This window comes from Rhinolophus sinicus, linkage group LG02, assembly GCF_036562045.2.
Source record: "Rhinolophus sinicus isolate RSC01 linkage group LG02, ASM3656204v1, whole genome shotgun sequence".
Taxonomy (NCBI): Eukaryota; Metazoa; Chordata; class Mammalia; order Chiroptera; family Rhinolophidae; genus Rhinolophus; species Rhinolophus sinicus.
This window is the reverse complement of record NC_133752.1, coordinates 126822013-126847918: the sequence shown is the minus strand read 5'-3', so window position 1 is coordinate 126847918 and position 25906 is coordinate 126822013. Positions and strand designations below refer to the sequence as shown.

Genomic DNA, 25906 nt, shown 5'->3' with positions numbered 1-25906 from the left:
AAGTAGATATCAGTTCAAAATAATGAAGGCTGTGTGAACTAAGAGAGCTATCTGGAAATAAATTTTGAAATAAAGCCTCAAGATTTTGAGTTTCCCATTGCTCTATATATTTAAGCAGAGGTTAAATAAGTAGAGGTTGGCCATTTTGTAGAGAGAAGTTGTATTAGTTTTACTTTGTTGTGTCACAAATGATCACTTAATACCTTAAAATAGCATCCATTTATTCACACACTGTTCCACAGGTTCGAAGTCTGGCATCCTGTGCCTGGATTCTCTCTTCAGTGTCTCACAAGCTTAAATCAAGGTGTCAGTCAGCTATAATAACATGTGGAGCTCAAGTCCCCTCCCAGATCACATGGCTGCGGCAGAATTTGGTTTCTTACAATTGTAGGACCGAGAGATGTCCTGAATTCTTTATCATGTGGCCCCCTCCTTCTTCAAAGCCAGCAGTAGAGAAATGTTTATACATTTAATCTATCTCATGCTAGATATCTTACTTCCTCTTTCTTAACTAGCCAAAGAAAAGTCTCTTCTTTTATAGGACTCATGTTATAAAATCAGGCCCACTGGATAATCTCCCTATTTTAAAGTAAACTGATTTGGATTTAATTACAGCTGCAAAATTTCATCACATCAGCACCTATATCACTGTTTGTTTGAAAAACAGGAAGAAGGTGTGTGTACAGGGGCCGGAAATCTTAGGGGACATCTGCCTACGTAAAGGTCAGACGTAAAATGTCAAGTTGACCAAGATCATCTCTCACCAAAATGGATCTATTATATAAAATTTTACTTATTCCCTGTTGCTACCATCTTGCCCCGTCTTTCCTGAACAAATCAAGTGGTGTAAGATTTAGTCCCTTTTCCTCTTGTGCAATTACCAAACTGGACTTGATAAAACATACTTTTGAACATCTTAATTCTGACACTTTGATAGCTTTCCATTGCCTGACAAGCTCTGGCGCAGTCTGTGCCCAGGCTATTGTACAGACTTTCTGTTTGTTATTGCCAATATGAATTATAAACTATAACCGAACTTAAGTTAGATCACATTACCCCCTCTTCTAGAATCTTTACAATTAGTGAAATCCTACCTCACATGCCACCTTTTGTCTTAAAACGTTCTCCAAACCCAAAATTCAGTCATATTTCTTGCTTTGTGTTAGAATAGTTTGAAATTGTGTCTAATCTTCAAGTGGTCTGTGTTTAAACTTAGTGGCTAAGGTATTTTAATAATTAGGAAATTCTACTATTTAGCCAATTCTGAAATTTCTTCTTCTATGAAGGTAAATTTTTCTTAATTTTTTTTCTCTAATTGTTTTTCTACTTAACTAAAGATAGAATAGAGGTGTGTTGTAATGTATCAAGTATTCTGTTTGTAATGCTACTTTAAAGTTAATGTTTGATTAAATGCAGTAATACTTGATGATAAATATTAGTATTTGAAAACAGAGTAATTGAATCTGATGACTTTAAGTAATTTGCTATTTGTTTTCCATTGCATTAGACTAGCTCTTCTCTTTCAGATTTCAGTAACTATATAAGCCATAGGTGTGTAGATAACTCAGTAAAAATTTAAGAGGAAATCTAAAATTTTAACTTAAAGTCTAGACCTCTCTGCAGAACTCCAGACTCATGCATCTGTATACTATTTGACACCTCTTTCTGGGTATTTGGTAGGCAATTCAAAGTTAACATGCTCAAATAAATTGTAAATCTTTCTCCCCAAAGCGTACTCCTTCTGGTTAATAGCAACTTTATCTTTCTGTTTGCTCAATCCAAAGACCTGAGAGTTTTCCTCTGCTACTCTCTGTCTCTTGCACCCCACATATCACACATCAGCAAATCCTATCAGCTCTCCTTCACATTATATTAGAATCTGAATGCTTCATTTCATTTTTGCTGCTATGATGCTGGTCCAGGCCATCATGATGTCTTGTTGTTGACATTGCAATAGCCTACTAATTATTCTCCGTTTTCGCCCTTGTCTCCCTTCAGTCTACTCTCAACACAGTAGCTAGAGTGATTCCATGAAAACATGTTAAAGCCTGTCACTCCTCTGCTCAAATGGAAGTCATAACAGTGTTCTACAATGTTGTATACAATCTAGCCTTCAGTGTTTTTCTCAGACCTGACTCCTACTAGCCACACTGGCCTCCTTGTAATTCTTCAAATATACCGAGCATAGTTCCAATTTAGGGCTTTTAATAGTACATTTTCCTCTGCTGGGAATGTTTGTCCCTCAAATATTCACATGGTTAGTTCCCCCACCTTCATCAGGAATTTCATGTCTTCTAACCAGTGAGGACTTCTCTAATTGATCAAGTTAAAAATTCAATATATCTGGAACAATCTCTCTCCTTCTTCCCTTCCTTACTTTACTCCATAACACTAACCATCATCCAAAATACTATATGTAATACTTATACTTTTATTGTATATAAACCTCCTGAATATAAATTACACAAGGGTAGGGACTTTTGTGTGTTTTATTCATTGTATTCCCAGAGCCGATAATAATACTTGACATAAATTGGGTGCTCATTCGATATTGAAGGTTGAATTAATATGATATGTTTAGGAATAAATGGGTTTTCTAAGTGCTGATTTAATAATTATCTTATTTTTAAGTGTGAATATTAACATACAGTTTTTATGAATGATATAATTTTCATAGAAGTGATTGTTGTTATTCTATCTCTGCCTTCTGAGCAAAAGCCCTTGCACATATACAGAAAAAGGCATGGTTGAAGAAGGTACTTAAACCACTTAGTTCATTGTTCTTCCATATTTCTAACCATAACATGATTGTATTTCTTGCCCAACAAATGGCTATTTTTAAACAACCAGACAAAAGCCTATGTATCCTGAATCCCTAACCAGGCTGAGCCTGGCACATGGTATTCATATAACAAACCAATGGTTAAAAAGAAATCTAGTAAGAGGTTCCAAGTAGGACTATGTGATTATAGGTAATATACAGATACCTTCATCTGTGTATTAATATCAGTGTGCTAGGTGATGTTCTAGAAAGGGTTTTGTTAATTTTAAATATATGCAAGATAAAATAAAAATCAACTACTTATATAAATTATTAATTCACTTAATAATCTTATTTATTTAAAATCATCTCCTAACCACATTTCCTATATATAAGATTCATTTGTATCTATCCAAACATTTAAGTATAAGAACGTCTTTCCTGGGAACTGAATGTTAAAATTCAGACCGTACCTAAGGCATGTATAAGATTATATGTGCCTGGATTTTCTTTTGTACCAGTGCTTATATACGAAGCCAAAGTTTGTTTATATAAAGTAGTTTATGAGTGAATTGGGGAGCAAAATTGGGAATAAAAAAGAATCACAATTGTTTTGTCCTCTATGTCTTTGAACCACTGGTTTTTGAAACATCACCTTAAGGTTCTGCTCACTAAATACGGGGATGTTAATCTAAGCGCAGTTGTAACAAGAGATACTTTATGACATCACTAGGTGCATAATAAATATTTTTAAATCCTGTTCCTTCTGTTTATAAAATATTTGCTAATTCTAATCATTTCCATTTTTCCCTTTAATTCTCAGTTCCCAGTGTTCCCGCAAATATTGCCTTTTCAAATGTTCAGTCAACTAGTGCAACATTGACATGGATGAGACCTGATACTATCTTTGGCTATTTCCAAAATTATAAGATTACCATTCAACTTCGGGCTCAAAAATGCACAGAATGGGAATCTGAAGAATGTGTTGAACATCAAAAAATTCAGTACCTCTATGAAGCTGACCTAACTGAAGAGACAGTACATGGATTGAAGAAATTTAGATGGTACAGATTCCAAGTCGCTGCCAGCACCAATGCCGGCTATGGCAATGCTTCAAGTTGGATATCTGCACAAACCCTGCCTGGCCGTAAGTAATGTCCTGTATGTGTGTATATACTTTTGCATTCAACACAAAGCTCTTTAAATGCTTTTCCGTAGAAATCACTCAAAGTGTAGGTAAAAGTTGCTCTTACAACTTAAGTTTTATGTTTTAAAACTAACTAGTTGCCCTACTTGCTTAGACAAATCATTAACATTAAATAAACAAATTTCTATTATTACTTCCTGAACACTATGATGGCTTCCAGAATTGTGATGGCTTCCATGCAACACTGTGTGTGTGTGTGTGTGTGTGTGTGTGTGTGTGTGTGTATGATATACATATACACACTGATCTCTATTCTATTCTGTACCTGTATGTTAATAATTTCTGCTTAATTCAATTGTATGTAAAACAACTGAACATAATTACTGAATTATTTCACAAACTACGTCATGTAGTAACATATTTACTTTTAATTTAATTGAATACCAATAGGAAATTCATTTTCCGTCGTTATTATGGCTTTTCTCAAACTTTCAGAGTTGTGCCGAGGTCCTAGGGTCCTATACAGGCCTGTCTTGTGGTCTATCACGAGGCTTTAATGACTGCCATGGAGAACTCTTAGTCCACGCCTACATTTTTCCTTCCTATCTGGAGGCTCTGTTGCATGTAAGCCAGGCTTTACAACCTTTTCATTGACTTCAGGCTTACACACACACACACACACACACACACACACACACACACACACACACACACTCGTGATAGCTCAGATGGATTTGACTTCTAGCAGCAATTCAGCTTGTTCTTTTCACCTATGCAAAATTCTGAAGCGAAGAAATGCCAAAGGTCTGACTCCTAGTTTGAGATGAGGAGGAAGGGAAAAATATAGAGAAGAAACACAAAATCTCTCAAAAATTTTCTGCCATCTACACATTGTTCGGGATGTTTGCATTAAAAAAATGAGCTTTTTAAATGCTTTTCCAAAGAGATCACTAAGTGTAGGTAAAGATCGTTCTTGCAACCTTCGTTTTATATTTTAAAACTCACTTGTTACCCTACTTGCTTAGACAACATTAACCATAATTAAGTAAAGATTTCTATTACAATTGTGATGGCTTTCATGCAATGCACTGTCTCTGAAATGCTATTCCTGCCCCACGCTCTCCAGATCAAATTTCAGGTCAGCCAGGTCACCCATCCCAGCACCATCCCACATAAATCCTCCAAATAGGCACTTCTGGTTCCACCCTCCTATCTTGACCGAGACTATGACTAGGTGATCCCTTTCAAAGCCAAATCACATTTTCTTAAAAATTTTGCTACCGATTAGTAGAATAATGCCTGCACGTGCACACATGTGCACACACGTACATTTTCAGTAATAAATGGATGCAGTTTTAGTCCTTTAAAGACAGTGAAATAAGCTTTGATTTAGAAGCTACATTTTCTAGATCACTAAGTGTGTCTCGTTCCTATTTCCCAGAGTACCTGGCATAATGTTTGTATAGTAAATGCCCAATAAATGTTTGTTAATGTAATTCAACATGAGATAGAATCTGGAAAACTCAGCCATCAACACAGTTGTACAACCTCTCCTCTTTGTAGCACTGACTCTTGGTTTCTGTAAGATCTGCACTTCTGGTTTATCTCCTACCTCCCTGGTAGCTCTTTCTCAGCCTCCTTTGCTCACCTGTTTTTTTTTGTTTTGTTTTTTTTTTTTTTTTTTTAACTCTAAGTATTGGAGTGCAAAGAGATCATACTTGGCCCTTTTCTTTATCAATACAAACCTCTAGGAGATCTTAAGTGTTCTTATTCTGCCCTGTGGCTTTAAAGTCTGCTTATATAGTGATTATTCTCAAATACACATTTATTTCCAGCTCTGACTGCTCGGTAGAACTCAGATCAGTATATTTATGTGATCCATTGATATCACTGGGAATGTGTTTTGAATATACCTCCTCAAATTAGCATGGTCTAAACACCAAACCTTCTCATCTTCCAATTTTCCCTATCTTAGTAAGGTGCACCACTCATTTGGTTGCAGAAAATGAAAATATGGCAGTGTTCTCTTCCTCTGCTCTGCCAGTGGTATATTTCTACCGTGCCATCTCTATATATCCCCCCATTTGCATTGCTACCATATTAGTCCTGTCCTTCATACTGCTACCATATTAACCTGACTCACTTCCTGAGCTTTCAGGCTGATCTTTTTAAACCTAAATCAGATGATGTCATGTCCTTTAAAAAAAGACAACTATCCAATGAACCCATTGCTGTTAGAATTAAATTAGAATTTCTTAACATGATTACTAAGCCCTGCATGACTTCGCTTTTACTTAATACTCTAACCTCATTTATAACCACTTTCTTACTTACCATTACCCACTAGACATTTTTTCTGTTGCCTAAACACACAAAACCCTGAGAACTTAGACTTTTGCACTCTCTGTTCCTTTTGACTAGAATATTCTTCCACCTCCATCTTTCCATGAGCAGCTTTTTTATAGCACAGACCTTTACTTAAATATTCCTAATCAGAATGAATTTCCCTGACTACCCAATCTAAAATAGCTATGCAGTATTTTTCTAGAACATCATCTTGTTTAAGTGAATATCTAAAATTACCTGATCATTTTTTATTTTTATTTATTTGTTTGTTTTAAGAATCTGTCTTGACCATTGCTATTTCCTTCTTACCTAGAATGGTGCCAAGTAACAGTAGGTATTCTATAAATATGTTTTGAACGAGTGAAACTTGACTGAACAAGATAATGTGGGTAAGGGAAAATGAATTGTTTTCCACTGCAGGTGATGGTGAGGGTGATGGTGCCATAACAAAGGAAAGAAAAATATGGAAAAACCAAATTTGGGTTGGGTTTATTCAATAAGTACATTATTTTGAAATTGTAGTTGAGAAGAAATAAGTATTTTAATATAAATAACTAGAAAACAAAAAGAAAATAGATGCTAGAGATTAGAATATAGGTTAAGTCAGGGATTTTATTCCTTCAAGCCAATAGGAATAAATAAAGTCACAAGTACAACTTTGATAGAAATGGGACATTGAATAAATTTTGAATGAATAAATTTTGAATGAATAAATTTTAAAATTCCAGGAGCAACTGAAAGTTACTTGAAGGGATCAGACAGGTACCATAATGAAATAAGCAGGCTGATGTAAGGCAATTGGGAGTGGTGGAAACCATGGCAAATTAACAGAGAATGCACTGTCTAAAGGGGTACCCACTACTCACCCCTGGCTGATTATTGTCCGATAGACAGGCTGTGCTACTAGGACTTCTGATGTTTTCAAAGAAACAGGGAAGTTATATTTTTTTTAATGTAAAAATCTTCAATTTCTTGCTTGTGACAATTTTTTATTATTTAATTTAAAAGCATTTCATTGTTCAAACCAAAGACATCAGTAGCCCAGATCTGGCCTGTGGGCAGCTAATTTTCTAACCTTTGGTTAAATAGATCTGGTGTCTATTTGTCTGCTGCCACTAAGGGTGTCTGTCCTACTCCTTATGAGTGTCTGACTTGTGTACTATCTGCCTCTACCTACTGCACTGAACCAGGAAGTAGACTTTCTAAATGTACCATCTCTTCAAGTACTCTGGATGCTATGATAGATGTTCAATTAGGATAAAACAATATATCACATGATCAATTCAGAAGCTAGTCAATGAAACTGGGAAGATGTATTTTTAAAGAATCCCATGTTCTAAATCAGAAAATTTGGGAATCTTTGAACTCGAATGTCATTGCTTCCATCCTAGTCTCTCCACTTCCTATCCCTTTAAGGTCCATGATCCACTCACTAGAATTTGGTTATTTTCAATTCCTTACTACTCCATTTTGTTTATTCGGCTTAAGAAATAATGGGGAAATACATAAAATATTTCACAATCAGTGTAAGCTTTTTTTTTTCTTTTTTAAATAGTATTATTTTCCTCGTTTTACCAGAACGTCTCTCTTTGCCACTGGTGGTTGGTTGGTTGGTTCGTTGGTTTGTTAGTTTTTTGTGGAATGGAGAAAGTAGTCTTGGCTTTTCCTCACCCCAGCTTCCCGGTATTTACTTGATGGCTAATCCACAGAAGGCCTTTTTCATGGAGTACCAGTTTGTCCTTCATCTGATATATTTCTTCTCACTGGGTCTAGTATCCCTTTGCCCCAATTTGAATTCACCATCACAGAATATTTGAGGATGAAGAAATTTATCTTCACTTAAGAATATTTTCTATACTACTCCCATTCCCTTTTCCTTTTCTTTATTGTTGAGAACTGATTTTCTACTCTGTTGTTTATCAAAAAATACAAAGACTTTCCTATTTCCAGAGGATACAGGGAAAATTGCCTTTCTTCCACTGTGATCAAGAGACAAAAGTGAAAATGTTTATATATTTCAGAATTTGTAATAATAGACATATGATTTTTTTGGCATTTTCAAATATACTAGCTTTTCAGCTTAGTATTCATATATGGGTGAGAATAGTAAATTAATTGTGCAGGTTATAAGAATGAGTTGGTTACTCTTTTAGTATCAGGAATTGAGGTGACATTTTCTAATAAACATATTTATATTTCATAATTGTACAGTAAAAGTGTTTTATTTATTATATTAAGCCAAGGAAAGATCATCTGATATTACATTTGATATAAACAACAAAAAGATACTACATATATTATTGCAAGATAATACATATGGTGAACTAACTACGGTATGAAAATACAATAAATTAGAACAGTCAAGCAACAAAAATTTTTAAGAGCAGTAATGCTTTTAAAATTAAAAGTAAGTAATGCTTAGATGTTGATTCTGCATAGAAGATAGAAAGATAGAAAGTATAGACATTTTACAAACATAAAAAACAATCTTGATGAAGAAAGTTAGTAAGTTTTGTATTACCTATCATTGAATCAAAAAGTGTTATGTTTCATAAAATGATGTAAGAAGATAAAATGGTAAAAGTGAACAATTTTTCTGAATTATAGAAAAGACAAAACAATATAAATTAGTATAAAATTCCTATTGCATTTTATTCCAATGGCATCAGCTTGAGTCTAAGCTCTTACTAAAATAGAACTTCATCAAAATCTGGAACTTTTGATAAGGAGATAGCAATTGATGGCTAGTTTGAAATCAAATTATTTAAACTGTGAATAACTCAAATAAAAGACCACCCAGTTTGAATACTAAATATTATAAAATGTTCTAAAATGGCTTGTAGAATGAGAGAATATGTTGTATTTACTCTCTCTGAACTCGTAAAGAACATCCAAATTGAAAATCCAGGGAGCAAAGTTAGAAATGCTAGCTGAGAATTAAATTGGGTTACTTTTTGAGTCTGAGTCTACCACTGTACACTCGAGTGAATAGAGAAAACAACATTCAGCTGACTCAAGCTAATGTTTCTTTCTCCCACATACTCTGATCTAGGTACTTAAAGCCAAACTGCTTTTCTCCTTAAGTCATGCATATAATAGCCATAACTCTTTACTTCATACTGAGTGTGTATAGACACAAACAAGCACAAATATTACAAATGACAGAACTATTTGGCTTGAAACATTGAAATCTTGCAGATTATTTTACTAATCTCTTATTTTTCTGATTATCCTTATACTCAAAAGCAATTTGAGTTGTGTGTGTGATAGGAATATAGACTAGAAAGCTGTTAAGTATCTCTGTGGTGCACAATAGGTACTTATAATGCTGAGGAAATGTACAGCTTTAAAAGAGTATGGGTGTGAAATTAGTATGGAATGAAATGGGACTCTCATAATGTGCATCTCCTATGGACCACCAGGACTGGAAGAGAGCAAGAAAGGAAAATTCCTGGGGTAACACTTAGGTTGTGAAAACCACAGGATACCATACTCATGAGGAATTTTAACTACCCAAACATCTGTTGGGTTAAAAAAAAAAAAATTAACAAAACATGCCTCATCAAAGAAGATTCCAAGGAATGCAACTTTATGATCTAAAAAGAAGAAAAACCAAACAGAGTGCAAAGTCTGCCTTATCAGTTTTTAAAATAAGAAATTGTAAATGAGTTTCAATTTCCTTAATTTATTCTTAATGGTGTAATGCATTGATAAGGTGGTGAATGCTATCATGACAGAAGTAGATATTATCCTTTCCATAAAGAAGCAATTACATGATGGTAAGAAGAGACGCTGGGCATAAATAAATAGGAAAATACAGTCCAAGATGTGAAGAAACCCATTTGGTGGCAGTGCATTTTTAGAATAGGCTCTATCCTATAGCCACTAGAGGAAATGAATATAATTTGTTCTAGACATGACGGTTGTACTTCTGTGAAATTAGTTAGATGCTGTTGAAAGTCTTCTAAGTTAGTTGCCTAAGACTCCCAAATGTGTAATTGAAGACATCTCTCTCTTCTAGACCTGTAGATTGAAGTACTGGTCTGACCACTTCGGTTTCCACAGACATCTCAGACCCTATGTTACTTTTTCGTTGCCCCACCACAAACTTTTCCTATCTGTGTGTTCCCTGTGTCAGTGTATTGTACTGTTATTTACCTAATTGTTCAAGCCAACAATGTTGGAATCATTTTTAAGTCTTCCTAGTTATCCTCAAGTCCATACCTGAGTCCTGTTGAATTCACCTTCTAAACATTTCTGAAATTTATTTTTCTCATTAAAGTTCTCCAAATCCAGACCCTTAAGATTCATATCCTAGAGTATAATAATAGGTATCTAAATTATCTTTCTGCTTCCATTTTCTCTATCTTCCACCCGAATTCAGCTTCTAAACACACCTATCTGACCATGTTATTCCTCTGCTTAAAATATTTGATAGTTTCTATTTTCCTGTTATGTAAAATTCATTCTTTTTAATATGTTATATAAAGTTTGTTATGATTTTGCTTATCTTCTCCATGCATGCCTTTTCTTTGTCCTTCGTGCTCCAGACTCTTTTTTTTTCCCTGTCCTCTTTTGGAGAGAAGCTGCCTATTTTTAATGTTCACACTGATTACCTCTTTTGCAAAGTCGTCTATAAATTCATGTTTCCACTCCTACCTCCCAAAACTTGTTTCTAAACTACCGATCATTTAGGGTCATAATTGTTTATCTCTCTCTCCTTTGTGGAACTCTGAGCTCCTTAAAAGTGGAGATGACCAGGTGATCATGTCTTATATGTTGTTTTACACTCTATGTCTACTCAATATTAAAGACTGAATGAATACAGCATTTGGACTCGAGGAAGGCATTTAACTGTAATGTGAAACTATTTCAATGTCAAAATTATCCATATTTCAAAATAGTTCATACTGATTTTCTTCAAATTTTTAGTTTATTTTTTTGTCTATAACTTGTCTTTCAAATACTTACATGATTGTTGCCAAAATTTAAATTTTCCTGGTTAGTCACTTTCCATGTTTGACATGTCCAGCTTCTTTTATTTCACAAGATGAGTCAATTTTGTATTGTTAACATTTTTTCTCTTTTCATTAATTAGCATAAGTAGCATGAATTACTGCATATAAGAAATAAATATGTATGTATTAGGTTTGTGCAAAAATATTTGTGGTTTAAAAGGTTAAAAATAATTGCAAAACTGCAATTACTTTTGCATTAACCTAATAGTAAGTAGAGAAGGATTTCAAGCAGTGAAGGAAAAAAATGCCTATTTCAAATAGGTTCAAGTATTAACAGTATCAAATGATTAAGTGAGATAAAAAACTTAATGAATTTATATAGCAAAATGGGATCATAAGAGGTTGACAGTCCATGAAAAAAACAAAGGAGAAAATTTGGGCTGCTAAGTAAGATTACAAAGAGGAGACATTTGGGTAAAATCATAATTTATAGGACATTATAGTAAGCATATAAAATTAAAGCATTTAATAAAGCATTCAACTATATATTTAATTCAAAAGAGCTTTTGCCAGATATTAAGTAATTTTTCCAGAATTTAAATGAAAAAAAAATTTTTGAAATATTATTACATATTTCAGTAAAGTCGCTAAAAATCAAGGGATACTATGAGGGTTATCACTATATTATTTTTTAAATCAATATTATAGAAAGTCTGGTTATCCCAGGAAAAAATGAAGAAAAAAATCTTTCCCCCAGTGATAGCTACCTGCAGTTTATCTTTAAAAAAATTCAATTGAATTCTCTCACTTTCTTATCTCAAACTTCAAATCTCATGTTGAATTGAATTTGTTTGGACTTTTCTGAGAATCTTCTTTCTCTTGGTTTAGAAAGAAGTATTAAATAGGCTTCATTCTTTGTGATTTTTTGATCATTGACTTCAGTTTAGGTCTGCCTTAGTATTAGGCCCTGGGTCAACCAAAATTCAGCTCCGTTTTCTTCCGCATTTAGTAATGAAGTAGGGAGAACTCTGATTTGACCGGAAAACTCCCAATTCTGAAAAGACTAACATGGCTACGCCTGGTTGTTTAGGTCACTTTCTGGTTGGGCCCAGTAACTAACTGACTTGAGAGCCCTTGGTTGAATAATTAAGAATAACAACAATCACTAATCTCATCAAGTGTATACTATGTGCTGGTACTATTCTAAGAGCTTTTTTAATTTTTTTAAATTTGGTTTTATATATATATATTTTTTTTTTTCCTTTTTTTCTTTTTTTTATTAGTTTCAGGTGTATAAAACAATGTAATAGTTAGACATTTACACTCCTCACAAAGTGACAACTCCCCTCCCCCACTCTACTACCCCTCTGACATCTTTTTGCACATTGATTCATTCATGAATTTCATTAATTTCTAGTGTACAGCCTGTGCTCTTAGATCTTAACTAGAACTTGGGCAAAGCCTTGTGCTATGAAGGTACTAAGAGGTTGAGGGATGCTAAATAGGATTACCAAGAGAAGATATTCGGGTGAATTCGTAATTTAAAGGACATTATAGTAGACATATAAAATCAAACTATTTAATAAAGCATTCAACTCTCTATATAATGTTAAAAAGGCTTTTGCCAAGTTGCTAAGCAAATTTTCCAAAATATAAATAAAAGTATTTTTAAATCTCATTTGCATAAGCAAGTGGAATGTCTTTTTTAGCAATAGCACTAAATACCAAACAATTAAAGGAAATTGTAAGGATTATTAGTATGTGATATTATTTGACAACTGGAACTAAGAAAGACCTGGAAATATTATACAAGCTTCTAGTTAGTAACCCAGCCATCTCCATTCCCAAACAAATTGGATGGGACTTTGCCTATCATACATAACCTCAAACTACACTTTTGGTTTCTTTTCTCTTTAATGATACCCATGACACTTATTTCACCTTGATTATGCCTGCATACAAGGTAAGGGAGGACAAAGTAGTAACATTTATCCTGGCCCTAACATTCCATATGGTGATGGCCTTGTCTGAATTATTCCAGGTTTTTCCTATGCAGAGCTTCAAGGCAGAGCAAATGGTGTTTTCTTATGTTCTTAGGGAACACGATGACCTTGTGATCACTCTAGGAACTTTGTGAATGGGAGGGAGTGATGGTAGAGAGAAACCTCTTCACAGTTTATCTAGAATTAAAATAAATGAAAGATTGGAGGAGCCTGGTCTCTGGAGTCTTTGTTGGCTGGATGTACTTTTCCATGTTTATCACTCGTTTCTAAGCCCTCTACCACTCCTAGCCCTCACAGAAACAGTAATTTAACCCCTTTTTCGTCTTTGTTACCAAGAGTGGTAATTATTGGTCACCTAACCTAAAGAAAAATGGCACTGCTTTTTCAAATGGTATGTTGATGTGTAGCAGTGGTTCTTAAACCTGTACCACAGGCATAGAATATTTTTCAGGGGGAGGGACATGCTTGTTAAAACAGAGTGCTAGGTCCTACCCAAGGCTTCTGATCAATCATTCTGAGGTATGGCCTCAGAATTTGCTTTTCTAATAATTTCCCAGGTAATACTGACGCTATTGGTCTGGAGACTACATTTTCATAACCACTGTTGTAGAAAGTTGTTTTATAAACATGATGCTTTCTTAAAAGAAAGATGCATTTTCTGGTCCTAAAAACAATAGTACTAATATTAGATTTTAAATCATAACTGGCATGGCTAGTATTGGAAGTGAGAGAATTTTTTTTTTTGTATTATTTTTTTCAACTTTAGCCAGTCTGAAATGAGTCAGTAAAAGACTAATTAAATAAACAGCAAAGAAAACAAAAGGTAAAGGGATTAGAAAGTACAAATTAGTAATCACAATATAGCCACAGGCATATGAAAAACAGTTTGGGGAATATAATCAATAATGTTGTAAAGCTTTTGTAGTCTATCAGATGGGCACTTGTCTTATTAGGGAGACCACTTCATGGACGGTGTAGACACCTGACCACTGTGCTGTACACCTGAAGCTGAAGCTGAATAACAGTGAATGTCAACTATAATTAACAATATTTATAGTCACAGGATGTGGAGCACAGCATAGGGAATGGAGTCAATGGAATTGTAACAACCGTATACGATGTCAGAGGGGTAGTAGGCTAGGGGGAAGGGTTATCACTCTCTGTAAATATCTAACTACTACATTGTTTTGTATACCTGAAACAGACATACAATGAAGTCTAATATTGTGGCCATCCGTGAATCATTGTCATCATTCTCAGTACTCATCAAGTAACCTAATCAGACAAATGCTTGGGCTTGTAGGATTTGCCTTTGTGATACTATCTTGCTGTTGGGAAATCTAACTATAAAAAAATAAATGAAGTCTTGTAGAACAGTAGGAAGTACTGCATGTGCCAACAGTAGTGTTCCATACTGGGCAGTGAAATCACCAGGCTCTAGGGGAAGCCCCAACACCAAGGAAGGACAGCTGATTACTGCAGTGTTGTAACCAGTGGGATATGCCCTGAGATGCCCGTGGACTGAGTAAATATGGTCAATGTAATTGTTAAACATCTCCCAGGCCCTTGATGTCCTGAATTGTTTAAGGCACAATAAATACACCCAAACTACTCAGCCACTCCTTAGTCCAGAGAGACATCTAAACCTCAAAGCAAGTTCTTCCAGGTGTGGGAATCAAAGCCAACACACAATCTTGGACATCACTAATATTTGTGCAGCTGAGGCAAAACAGAGCCCTTTATTTAATGATGACTATAGCTAGGAATTTGGTGGTCCAGTGTACCAAATTCTGAAACTAAAATACCCTGTAGGGCCACCCCTTTAAATAAACTTGAAACTGAATGTAAATTCAAATCGATATACAGACAATTTAAATCATTGTGTACAGAGTTCAACATTTTCTGTCTTGTGAGCTGCTGTCAAATCCTTAATTTATTTTTGTTTATTCTTTTAGGAAAACCACTAGAGCATGGTGCACTAAAACCCATAGAGTACTTTCTATAACATTTTTCATCATTAAATTAAATTTACAGGGATCTACTGAAGGCAAAGTCACTAATAAGTCTTTGAATGTGCTTATTCTGAAAGTATAGTATTAGACACACCAAAATTTGGTAGTTCTTCATCAAAGTGGCACAGACTTGGGGGCATTCAAACTTTTATATGGACTAGGCAAAATGATGGTATCTCCAGACTCACCTTTCAGCTAACACACTTAGCATGGGGACACAGATGGATGGGAAAGATGACCCTGACCCACATAAGACCCACATTCCTGTGCAAGGATAGAAGCATGATAATCAGGAAATGATGGTTGTTAGTTACAGAAAATGCATTATTGTGAAAACCAGGAGGAAAGTGCTTATGAGAGGAAGTGATTGGATTATGGGGAATGAGAGAATAAGGATAGATCATTCCTACTGAGTAAATTGCTGTGATTTATAAGAGAAAGGGTATAGTGATATCTTGGCCCATTACTGACGAGATTCATTTCACAAACAATCCTAAATCAGAATGTGACAGTTTATGGGGAGACAAACAAAGTCTCCCAAGAATGTTTATAAGTTACCAAGCTTTGAAACTGGCATATTTTCAACTCCCATACCTTTATTGCCTGTTTCCTTTATTTGGTAGTCAACATTCATGACTGTAATTTTGTATTCCCCTTATGTGAATCTAATAAGAATTTACTAGACAGTGATAAAAGAGAGAATACTGGATATATTTTATTATGTATTTTAGAATTTTGATAAATTCCAAGAGAAAATTACCTAAAAGAAAGTGGAAATTTTTATATACTTATAAGTACACTCTAATATTTAGACATTACTAAAATAATTAGCTACTATTTTATAACAGACTTGAGCACATGGTGTTCTAAATATTTCCCTCAAATTATCTATGAATTAATCAAATGATAATTTTCATTGTTTTATACAGATGAAATATATATTGCTATATATTATATGCATATAATCACATATCAGTTCAGTTATGTATGTGTTTGCTTTTATTTGTTAGTTCAGATTTAAGAGTTCTTATTTCATCATATTCTTATTCTTCAAGAATACAAATTGTATAATTCATTTCAAGAGAGGTTTTTCACAAAGGATTCAACAAAGGGAACACTTTTGTAACAAAACTGGCAATTTCATCAAGTTTGCTAAAAAAGGGAATGTTGTTTATAGTGATTGTTTCTTAAAGAAAGAAAGAAAACTGGGAAAAGTTCAAGAACTGGCATTAAAGCACAGCTCAGCAAGGGGCTAAATATCTTGCCTTTTTATAATGATTGATTAGTGTATAGACCTTAAAATATTTAATAGTACAAGTGGTTAGTATATGCCATGAATTATTTTTGAATGTCATTTTTCTCTCAGCTCTGCTTGGGGTAGCAGACACTCACTGATGAGGGCTTTGATTGGTAGTATTAAAGGAATGATGGCAAGGTCGACATTTTGTTATGAAAGGTGAGAAGTTGAAGCAAAGCATCATACTGCTTTCTGAGCTTGTCTACAGACCTATTTGTGAGAGTATCCAAGGTTTTTCCTTGGGAAATGGTTTTGGATCTGTCTTCGATTGAGACCCCAAAGGTCCAGACTATAGAGCAGAGAAGACATGGACATATTTCCCTGGAAATATTTCCAACAACAAGCTACCATCAACATAGTCGTGGAAAAATCTCGTCAACTTTCTTAGTCACAGAATATTATCAGTAAGCTGTTTGTGATGTCTGGGTAACAATAAGGTACCACCTTGTCAACCCGCTAGAATGAGTTAGGATTAAAAGTGTCGTCCCAACAGCCATTGAGTTGGTATACTTTATAGAGGTGTATGAATCAAATAGATTCTGGAGATAGTCTGTCCTCTTTTGATCTAATTCATTTGACCCGTCTCTCTGGTAAGAGTTAGATATCAAGCACCAAAATCAATAGAAACCCCTTCTAGTTCATGATAATAAATTATGGCATTAGTCTTTTTTGTCCATGATAACAGTCCTTACAAAGATGTGAGCAGTGCTTTTAAAGGCCCTACACAACTTGGTCCCCATTTCCTCTCTGAGTCTCATTCTGACTTATTTTACTCCAACTTCACTGGAGTCCTTCTTATTCCTAGAACACACCAGGCAAACTCCTGTGTCAGGACTTTTGCACTATCCATTTTCCTCCCTGTGACACTCTTCCTTCAAACACCTCCATGCTCCTTTGCTTCCTTCAAATCTTTAAGTGTCATCTGCTTAGGGAGGCATAGCCTAACCACTATATTTAACATAGTAACTTCCATCAGCATCCCCACTCCCATTATCCTGCTTCATTGTTTGCCATGGGATGTATCACTTCCTAACATGGTACATTTTACTTGTACATTATATATTTACCCCAATTTTTAAAATAGATATTATTTGTCTCCTTCCACTAAAATAGAGGTTCCATGATCCCTGTTTCTTTGCTTCTATTCTCTATCCTCAGCACCTCAAAAGTGCTTGGCACGTAGTAGGTGTTCAATAAACAGTTGTTGAGTAAAGAAGAACCTTTACATACTAGAAACTCTGTAAGGATAGGTCTGCCCCTACCCTGATCACTTCGAAGTGCTTTGTGTTCTTAGTACCAGGAACATAGAAGGTACTCAATAAATATTTGTTGGTTGGATGAATACATAAAAGCCAACAATATTTGGGTACAAATAAAGAGAAGGGAAATCACAAATATTTTCCTGTCTTTTACTTGAATTGTGTGGCCTGTCATAAAATTGTTTCTCTGACAGTGATTCTTACAGAGTTAGAAGGTAGGTTTTGCAAAAACATTAATAATCAAGGGGCCTAATAAATTCATACTTAGCTTCTAACCCATTCTACTTTATAGTCAAAGACAGAAGATAGATCATTGAAATCCACCAAGCATTTTATATTTTTCAAAGCAATTTTCTACATGAGCAGAATATGTAATAATTATCAGTCATGGTATACTTGATCCTGAAGCCCGTCTACTCATTTTAACATTTTGAATAAAAATATTCAGAGCTGCTGTTTGTTAAGGAGAAGGTGAGCATAATATTTCTAAGGAATATCCAGTTTGAAACGGAAAAAGGGTTGCCACTCTTGAAAATGGAGTGTGTTATTCTGTGATGCCATCCAAAAGCAATTAATTATGCTCGTGGTGGGAGTCCTCTCATAACTCTCATTTACTATGTTTAATAAACTAAACAAGTTATGCTACCGTTTGAGGCAGCTTTCATAAAGCTAGAAGTCATAAGACTGAAGAGCTCAGGATATGCAGATTCCATGATCTCTTTTACTATAGTCATCAGACCCAATTCTGTCGTTTTTATTAGCACCTCTCTGCTCATCAAAACCCTGAATCCTGAATAATCCTCTCCTCACATCCTACCCTGGATGCTTCCCTGGGCCATTTGGACTGAATCTCTGAGTCAATGTTCAGAGTATTGTGCAAGCATCAGAAGAGGTACAAGTAGGAAGGATGTGTTTGTCACCCCAAAGGAATTATCCCACAGAAACTTTCTTATACCTGTTTACTAGATTCCTCTATAGTAACATTTGAGTACTGTTATTAAAATATTTCAATGCTACTTTTAAAAAATAATTTTATGGGTTGAGTTTGCCACTGAATTCTGCAGATATCATTTCTCTTGAAAATGTATTCCAAGTATTAAAAAATTATGCATAGTTCAAAGATTACCACTACTATTAGCATCTTAAATACCTATCTGGTATTGAAATAAACCTTTTAGCTCTCTTCAGGACATGTGAATCATCTGAACTAGATATACTTGCCATATTTATACTATCCCAGTTTGTAAGGAATTATCTGAAAAAAATTTTTGAAGAGCTCCTGGATCTACTTCATTTAATTTTTGGTTTCTTTCTCTTTTTTAAAAATGTATTAGGGTGACATTGGTTAGTAAAATTATATAGGTTTCAAGTGTACAATTCTGTAATTCATCATCTATATATCACATTGTGTGTTTACCACCCTGAGTCAGTTCTCCTTCCATCACCATACATTTGACCCCTTTGCCCTCAACCACTCCTGCCAACCCTTTTCCATCCTGGTCCTGTCTTCCTAATTCTAGTCTCATCTTTCTAATTTCCAGGTAGGCATCTCAATCCTCGTGAATTTCTCCGATTCAATGAGTACAAATCCAACTTTACCATCTCCTTCCATAGGCTCATCCCTACCCAAACCATTGTCTGTTCCTTAATGTGCTATTTTTGTGAACTGTATCAGCATTCTCCCAGTGTGAATACATGAATTACCTTTTACTACTTCCTCTGTCTCAGTTTGTGTGCACATCTTCTCAGCTTATAAGTTTTTTTATTAAAATTTTAAATGACTGTAGGATTCATATTCTCTTATCAATATCACTTATCACTCTTCTAATTTAGGGTCTCACCATATCTCACCTTGATTTTTGCAAACAGCCTACATAGATTCAATGCTTCAGAGCACTTACCTTTTTCGGAGCTATGTGCGTTTTCTCAACAAACCTTCAGTGGCATCCCATTGTTTAAAGAATGAGCTTCAAACTCTTGAACATTAATAATCAAGTGCTCTCTAACTTAGCTCTCAAATTACTATGTGAAGCTTGCTTCCTACTGTATTCCTCCATGAACACTGTTCCCTAACTGATAACTCTATTCCTTGAATTTAGGGATTCTGAATCTTTTCTGTACTGTGGATTCCTTTGGCAGTCTGGTGAAGTACCCTTTCCTAGAGTAATATTTTTGAATGTATAAAATACTAAACATAAGCTTACAAAGAGAGCAATTCTACAGTAATAAAATTCTGGCTGTGGACTCTGTTGTTTATGTCTTTGTGGCTTTGCTTGTGATCCTCTGCTCATAGAAGTGCCCCTAAACCTGCTCTTCTCTTTCTTGAAATCCTTCTCCCCTTTAAAACCTATTCAATTCCTATCTCCTCTGTGCTACTTTACCTTGACTCCAGGCACCATCTGTAGTCACCACCTTACCCTTTGCCCTCTCATAGATGATTTGTATTTCTAGTTAGTCCTATCTTTACTTTGCCCTTTATTGTAACATTTTGTATTATTTTGCAAAGGTGGGCCCAACCCAAAATTGGCCACTTTCACATATTGTGTCTACATATCTTTAAAAAAAAAATACTGTGAAATATGTATATGAGGAGGAAACTGATGTCCAGAAATTTTGTTGTTTAATCAAGATCACACGATTTGCTCCTTTTATAAATTATTTGAGAAAAGGAATATTTTATCTTCCTCTGTATACTTTCTCAGGATCTATGGAATAATATTTGTCCAGTAATGTTTGTTTATGTGGATTTAAAAGTTAGGAATATTGGGAAATACTTATTTCCTACTATTTAATGTTTCTAGACTTGACTAGGGACCAAAAGAGGACAGAGATGTGTACAAAAACGTTCCTAGGTCAATGTCTATGCCAATTACATAAACCCTTCTAATACCTAGTGGTTTCACAAATTGAAAACTTACACGAGGGTTTTCATTAATCAGTTCCTTAAAATATTATCTCTTGTTTTATACTGTTAATGAAAAAACAATAATACAAGTAGAACAAATTAAAGAATTTGTTTGTAATCATAGTGAATTCAGGAAATGTCTACATTTGTAATAAGATCAGTTGTATAACTTACTTCCTATATTTCCCCCTCACTGAAAACAATAAAACCAACTCAATTTACATTCATATAATGATATATTTTACATTTATTCCCTTGTACCATGTTTACGTTTCTGTAGTCAAATATGTTTTGCAAGTTTTCTTAAAAGAACGCTGTCAGACTATTTTAGAATTTAAAAAAAGATTTATTTTAGCAAGAGTAATATTTCATTTTCAAGATATTATTTTGCATTTAAAAATCATATATAGATGACCATTAATTTTTCAAGTGAAGTGCTTATTTATTGTAATTATTTTGAAAGGAATGACATCTTTTGATTTGCCAACACTTTTAGCGTGCTGTGAACTATAAATTAATATATAATTAATTCGTATGGCTATCCATTTTTCATGATCTTTTCTATAGTACTGTAGCAAATACTAACTCAAATGTAGATGGGTAACTGATTTTCTGTTTTTACAGCTCCAGATGGTCCTCCTGAAAATGTGTATGTAGTAGCGACATCACCTTTTAGCATCAACATCAGCTGGGGTGAACCTGCTGTCATTACTGGACCAACATTCTATCTGATAGACGTCAAATCAGTAAGGCTTGTCTTACCTTCTGAAAAGAGCAGTACAGAGCATGGTTAAGAATACAGGTTTTGGAACCAGACTATTTGCAATTTAATCCTTAAGTTCTATTAGACCTTAGGCAACTTATTTAACCTGTCTGTGTTTCGGTGTCCACATCTATAAAATAAAGATTAATAACAGATAATAGTACCTAGGGTACAGAGATTTTTGTGAGGGCTAAATCAGTTTATATGCATAAAGAATTTACAACACTGCCTGACACGTAGTAAGTACTCAATAAATGCAAAGAATTATTACCATGATTATTATTATATTGATCCTCAGGATGTAAGTGATATACATAAACAAATGGTTAAATCGGTAATAATACGTTGGTTTAAAAATACAGTGAAAAAAGACTCAAAATACAAAATGAGAAGGGAGAGGGCATTAGGGGAAATATATCCCAAATAAATTACATCAGAACTTATCATTATATCTCTTCATTTGCACTATCTTATCCTATCTTATCTAACATTCTGATGTAAAAAATATTACTATCTTTGAAGAAGATTTTGCATAAAGGGGAATTGAGGCACAGACATGATAAATAACTTCTAACAGAGCTGAGACCTGGCTAAGACCAGCGGACAGTGGTGATGTAGGAAAAGGGAAAAGCCATTTGACAGCAAATAAAATTTGCCAAATTGAAACATATGCTCACCAAAACCACATTGTACCAAAGATAGCAAGAATTTAAACAGATTCTAACATGTCACACTTTCCCTGGGATTCTTGGAACTAAGTAGTCGTGTAGTTCTTTCCTCTCTTCATTCATTCAACACAAATGTTTAAGCACATCCAACATGCCAGCATTAGTCTAGGTGCTAGGTATGTAGAACTGAACAAGTCTGATGTGATCTCTGTTTTTATACAGCTTATCTGCAGCTGTAGATAAGCTCCAAGGCCCAAGAAGAGCACGTGTTGTTGAATTTAGGACTCATGATACAGCCTGGACTTTATCAAATACTAGCCACAAGGACATAAAAATCTTCCCTTATAAGACTCAATTAAGTAAAAATTGACCTCTTAAATAAAAATATATAGGCACAGATATTATCCTAGATGATTCTACTGGAAATTAGTGCATTTTGTAGTCATGTGTTCATTATTCCCTTTATTTTTTTCAAAATAAAAAAAATATTTAGTGGGCAGACTCTGTTTATTAAAACAAGGATGGAAAACAAAGTTCTCAAGTAGCTTACACTCTAGAGAGAGGCACTAGACGATAAACAGCTAATTATAGAGTGTGAGGTATACAGTTTTTTTGGAGGGGCAATATAAACTAACAAAGTAATTAAAGTTCCTGTTATGGGGAATATAGGATATACAGGAGACTTCACAGAGCACGTTCAATTGGTTCTGGAAGTTGAGGAATGAATAAGGTTATACCAGTTGGGAAAGAGTGAAAGTGGGCAGGAAAAGGAGAGAAAATAGAACCAGTCTAATTACTGATATTGTATATAAAGCCACCATACTTCAAAAACAAATCAAAATGTTTTATAATAATAATAGATAATCAAATATAATATGAGCAAACAACCTTGGAATTGATGGAAGGGAAATGATGCATCAAAGATGTCTGAGGTGTCAGTCCTACGTAACTGGACAGATAGTGGTTAACAATAACAAAGACACAGTAGGTTTAGTGATGAAAGATAATCAGTTTTGTACTTGTTGTATTTGAGGACTCAACATTCTTTCTTGATTTTATTTATTTTTTAAAGATATAATAGATCACATGCATGCTGTGTAATATTTTTACTTCTCTATATTTGTTATTCATTGTTTTCATGGAAGACATTGGAAGAGTTTAATTTTACTTTATAAGATCATGTCCAGTGAACTTATGGTAGTGTAGAGTGCTGGATTCTTGAAACACCTAGGGCAAATCCTATCTTAGGTACTTAGTAGCTGTGGAATCTTGATCTCTATAATCAGAGATCAAGTAGTTATAGTACATATCAGGCAAGTAAGATAAATGAGCAGTCAAAATGAAGCCAACTGGGATGGGCTGTGATGAATTGGAGACCATGCCCCGTTATAGACATCAACTGTTACTCATCTCTAGATAATTGTTATCCAGCATGAATATCAGACTAGTCTTAAGGAAAATTTTAAAAGCCAGATTTTATGTGATGTTTAAATGTTAATTAAATACACATACACACTTACCACCAGTGGATACATACACCTGATCAATTGAATTCCTATACTGATATATTTTTCTCCCATTTTAGAAAAGTGGCATCTCTTTCCACTACTGTGTTTTAAGGTGGGAATGATCTATTTGACATTTTGCAATGCTGTTATTTATCAGCCTCTTGCTATGTTTCTCATAGCAACATTGTCTTTAAGTTAAACAAAAGCTCTAGAAAAGAGCATTTGAAGAACATACTGAACAAAAAAAACAAAACAAAACATCTGTCGAAGTTAGGAGGGAGAGTCGAGTTGAAAATGAACTTAGTATTTCGAATAGTGTTTATAACCTGTTTTAGAGTGTTTTAAGTCAGGTACCTAAGGGTAGCATGCATAATAGGATTTCAATTTTTCTGATGTCATTTCAGGAAAAACCCCTTCCATTTAGGGCTAGAAACTTTAACTATGTTGACTCCCTGCAGCAAATAGGACAGACTCTCCATCAAAGACAACCATACTTAAATAAATTATACAACTATATTTAGTATACAGAAGGATACTTATTTGCATGCAATTAATAACCAACATCCACAATTGAGTCCTTGCATAGTGCTAGATCAGAGGTTTTCAAATTGCAGTCATGATCAGAATTTTAAAATGAATTAGAATCAAATTTAAAAGACTAGAAAACATCACAGTGCATTTCAAAAAGAGTTGTATTTCTGAAAATCGTTTTTGAGTTATAAAGAAGTATATATATATATATATATATATATATATATATATGTATATATATATATGAGTATATATATATATGAGTATATATATATATATATATGAGTGTATGCACAGATATATCCTGAATTATATAATTATATTGCAAAATGTGTTTCCTTTTTGTGGTTCATGATAAACCAAACCACACCCAAAATCTCTGTGCCAGCTACTTCAGATCTGTTTTTTCTAAATCTCAACAAAACACAGTAAAGAGATATTATCATCCCAATTTCACATACACAGAAAGTAAGACACAGAGAGTATAAGTGACTTGACAAATGCTGCAGGAGCTATTAAGTGACTAAGTTGGGATTTGAACCCTTGATGGATGGGTATCAAAACCTGTATTCTTTTTTCTATAAAACATTGGTGTAGAAAGCAGTATTTCATTGACTGCAGAGATGATTTTTACTGCATTTTGATGATTTTTGATGGATTGATTGCAGTTGGTTTATTGCTTTGTTTGTTTTTACTTTCAGTTATTGAAATAATTGCTAATTAGAGAACTGTTAAAATAGCACTTTAGATTTCCGAGGACAATCTGATTGTAAAAAAACAAAAAACAACAACAGTTGCAACAGTTGACTCTTGACTCTTGAACAATGTGGGGTTAGAGGTGCTGATCCCCACATAGTTGAAAATCTGCAAATAACCTTGAATGCCCCCAAAACTTAAGTTGTCCCTCAGTATCTGCAAGGGATTGGTTCCCGGACCCTCACCGATAACAAAATCCACGGATGCTCAAGTCACCTATGTAAAAATGGCATAGATCAATATATACAGTCAGCCCAATGCAGCCGTAGACGCTCAACCACAGATTGAAAACAGTACAGGTATTTATGGAATAAAGTCTGCATACATGTGGACCCACACAGTTCAAACCCATGTTGTTCAAGAGTCAACTGTACTTTCAATCTTGCCTAGATAAATATGCACACGTATCTTTGTATTATAGTTTAGTGATTTGTATATCAAGTGCTGCTTCCTTTAATTGTTAGCTATTTTTTTTCCTGTAGGTAGATAGTGATGAATTTAATATTTCCTTAATCAAGTCAAATGAAGAAAATAAAACCATAGAAATTAAAGATTTAAAAATCTTCACAAGGTATTCCGTAGTGATCACTGCATTTACTGGAAACATTAGTGCTGCATATGTAGAAGGAAAGTCGAGTGCTGAAGTGATTGTCACTACTCTAGAATCAGGTAAGGTGTATTTTTCATCAGTGCTAAAAATTGACTGAGAGTTAGGGATCTTTCTTACAATTTATCACACCCCACCCTAAAAAGGATATGTGTTACAAGAAATTTTTAAAGCGTATAATATAAAATTCAATGATTCACTATGATTGACAAAATTTAACTTTCTATTTCTGAGGCAAAGTGGAATTATGTAGAATAATCAACCCTTGTAAATGCAAAAACAAATTAGTTCATAATAAACCCAATTGTACTTATTTGCATTTATTTAAACACTAAATGTTTCAGAAATTGTTACCTTCCCTAAGAGATGAGTTTCACAGTTGTCT

The 25906-nt window shown here is 34.3% G+C and overlaps 1 protein-coding gene across 2 annotated transcripts in view; it reads left to right on the top strand.

Annotated features, from left to right (window-relative positions):
* PTPRQ (protein tyrosine phosphatase receptor type Q) overlaps positions 1-25906 on the top strand; it is a 195779-nt gene that overhangs the window by 104263 nt on the left and 65610 nt on the right. For both annotated transcript variants that reach the window (XM_074325367.1, XM_074325366.1), the window contains exons 26-28: positions 3585-3908; positions 21313-21434; positions 25397-25583. In XM_074325367.1, the coding sequence (XP_074181468.1) occupies positions 3585-3908; positions 21313-21434; positions 25397-25583 (633 nt within the window). The remainder of the gene's footprint in view (positions 1-3584; positions 3909-21312; positions 21435-25396; positions 25584-25906) is intronic.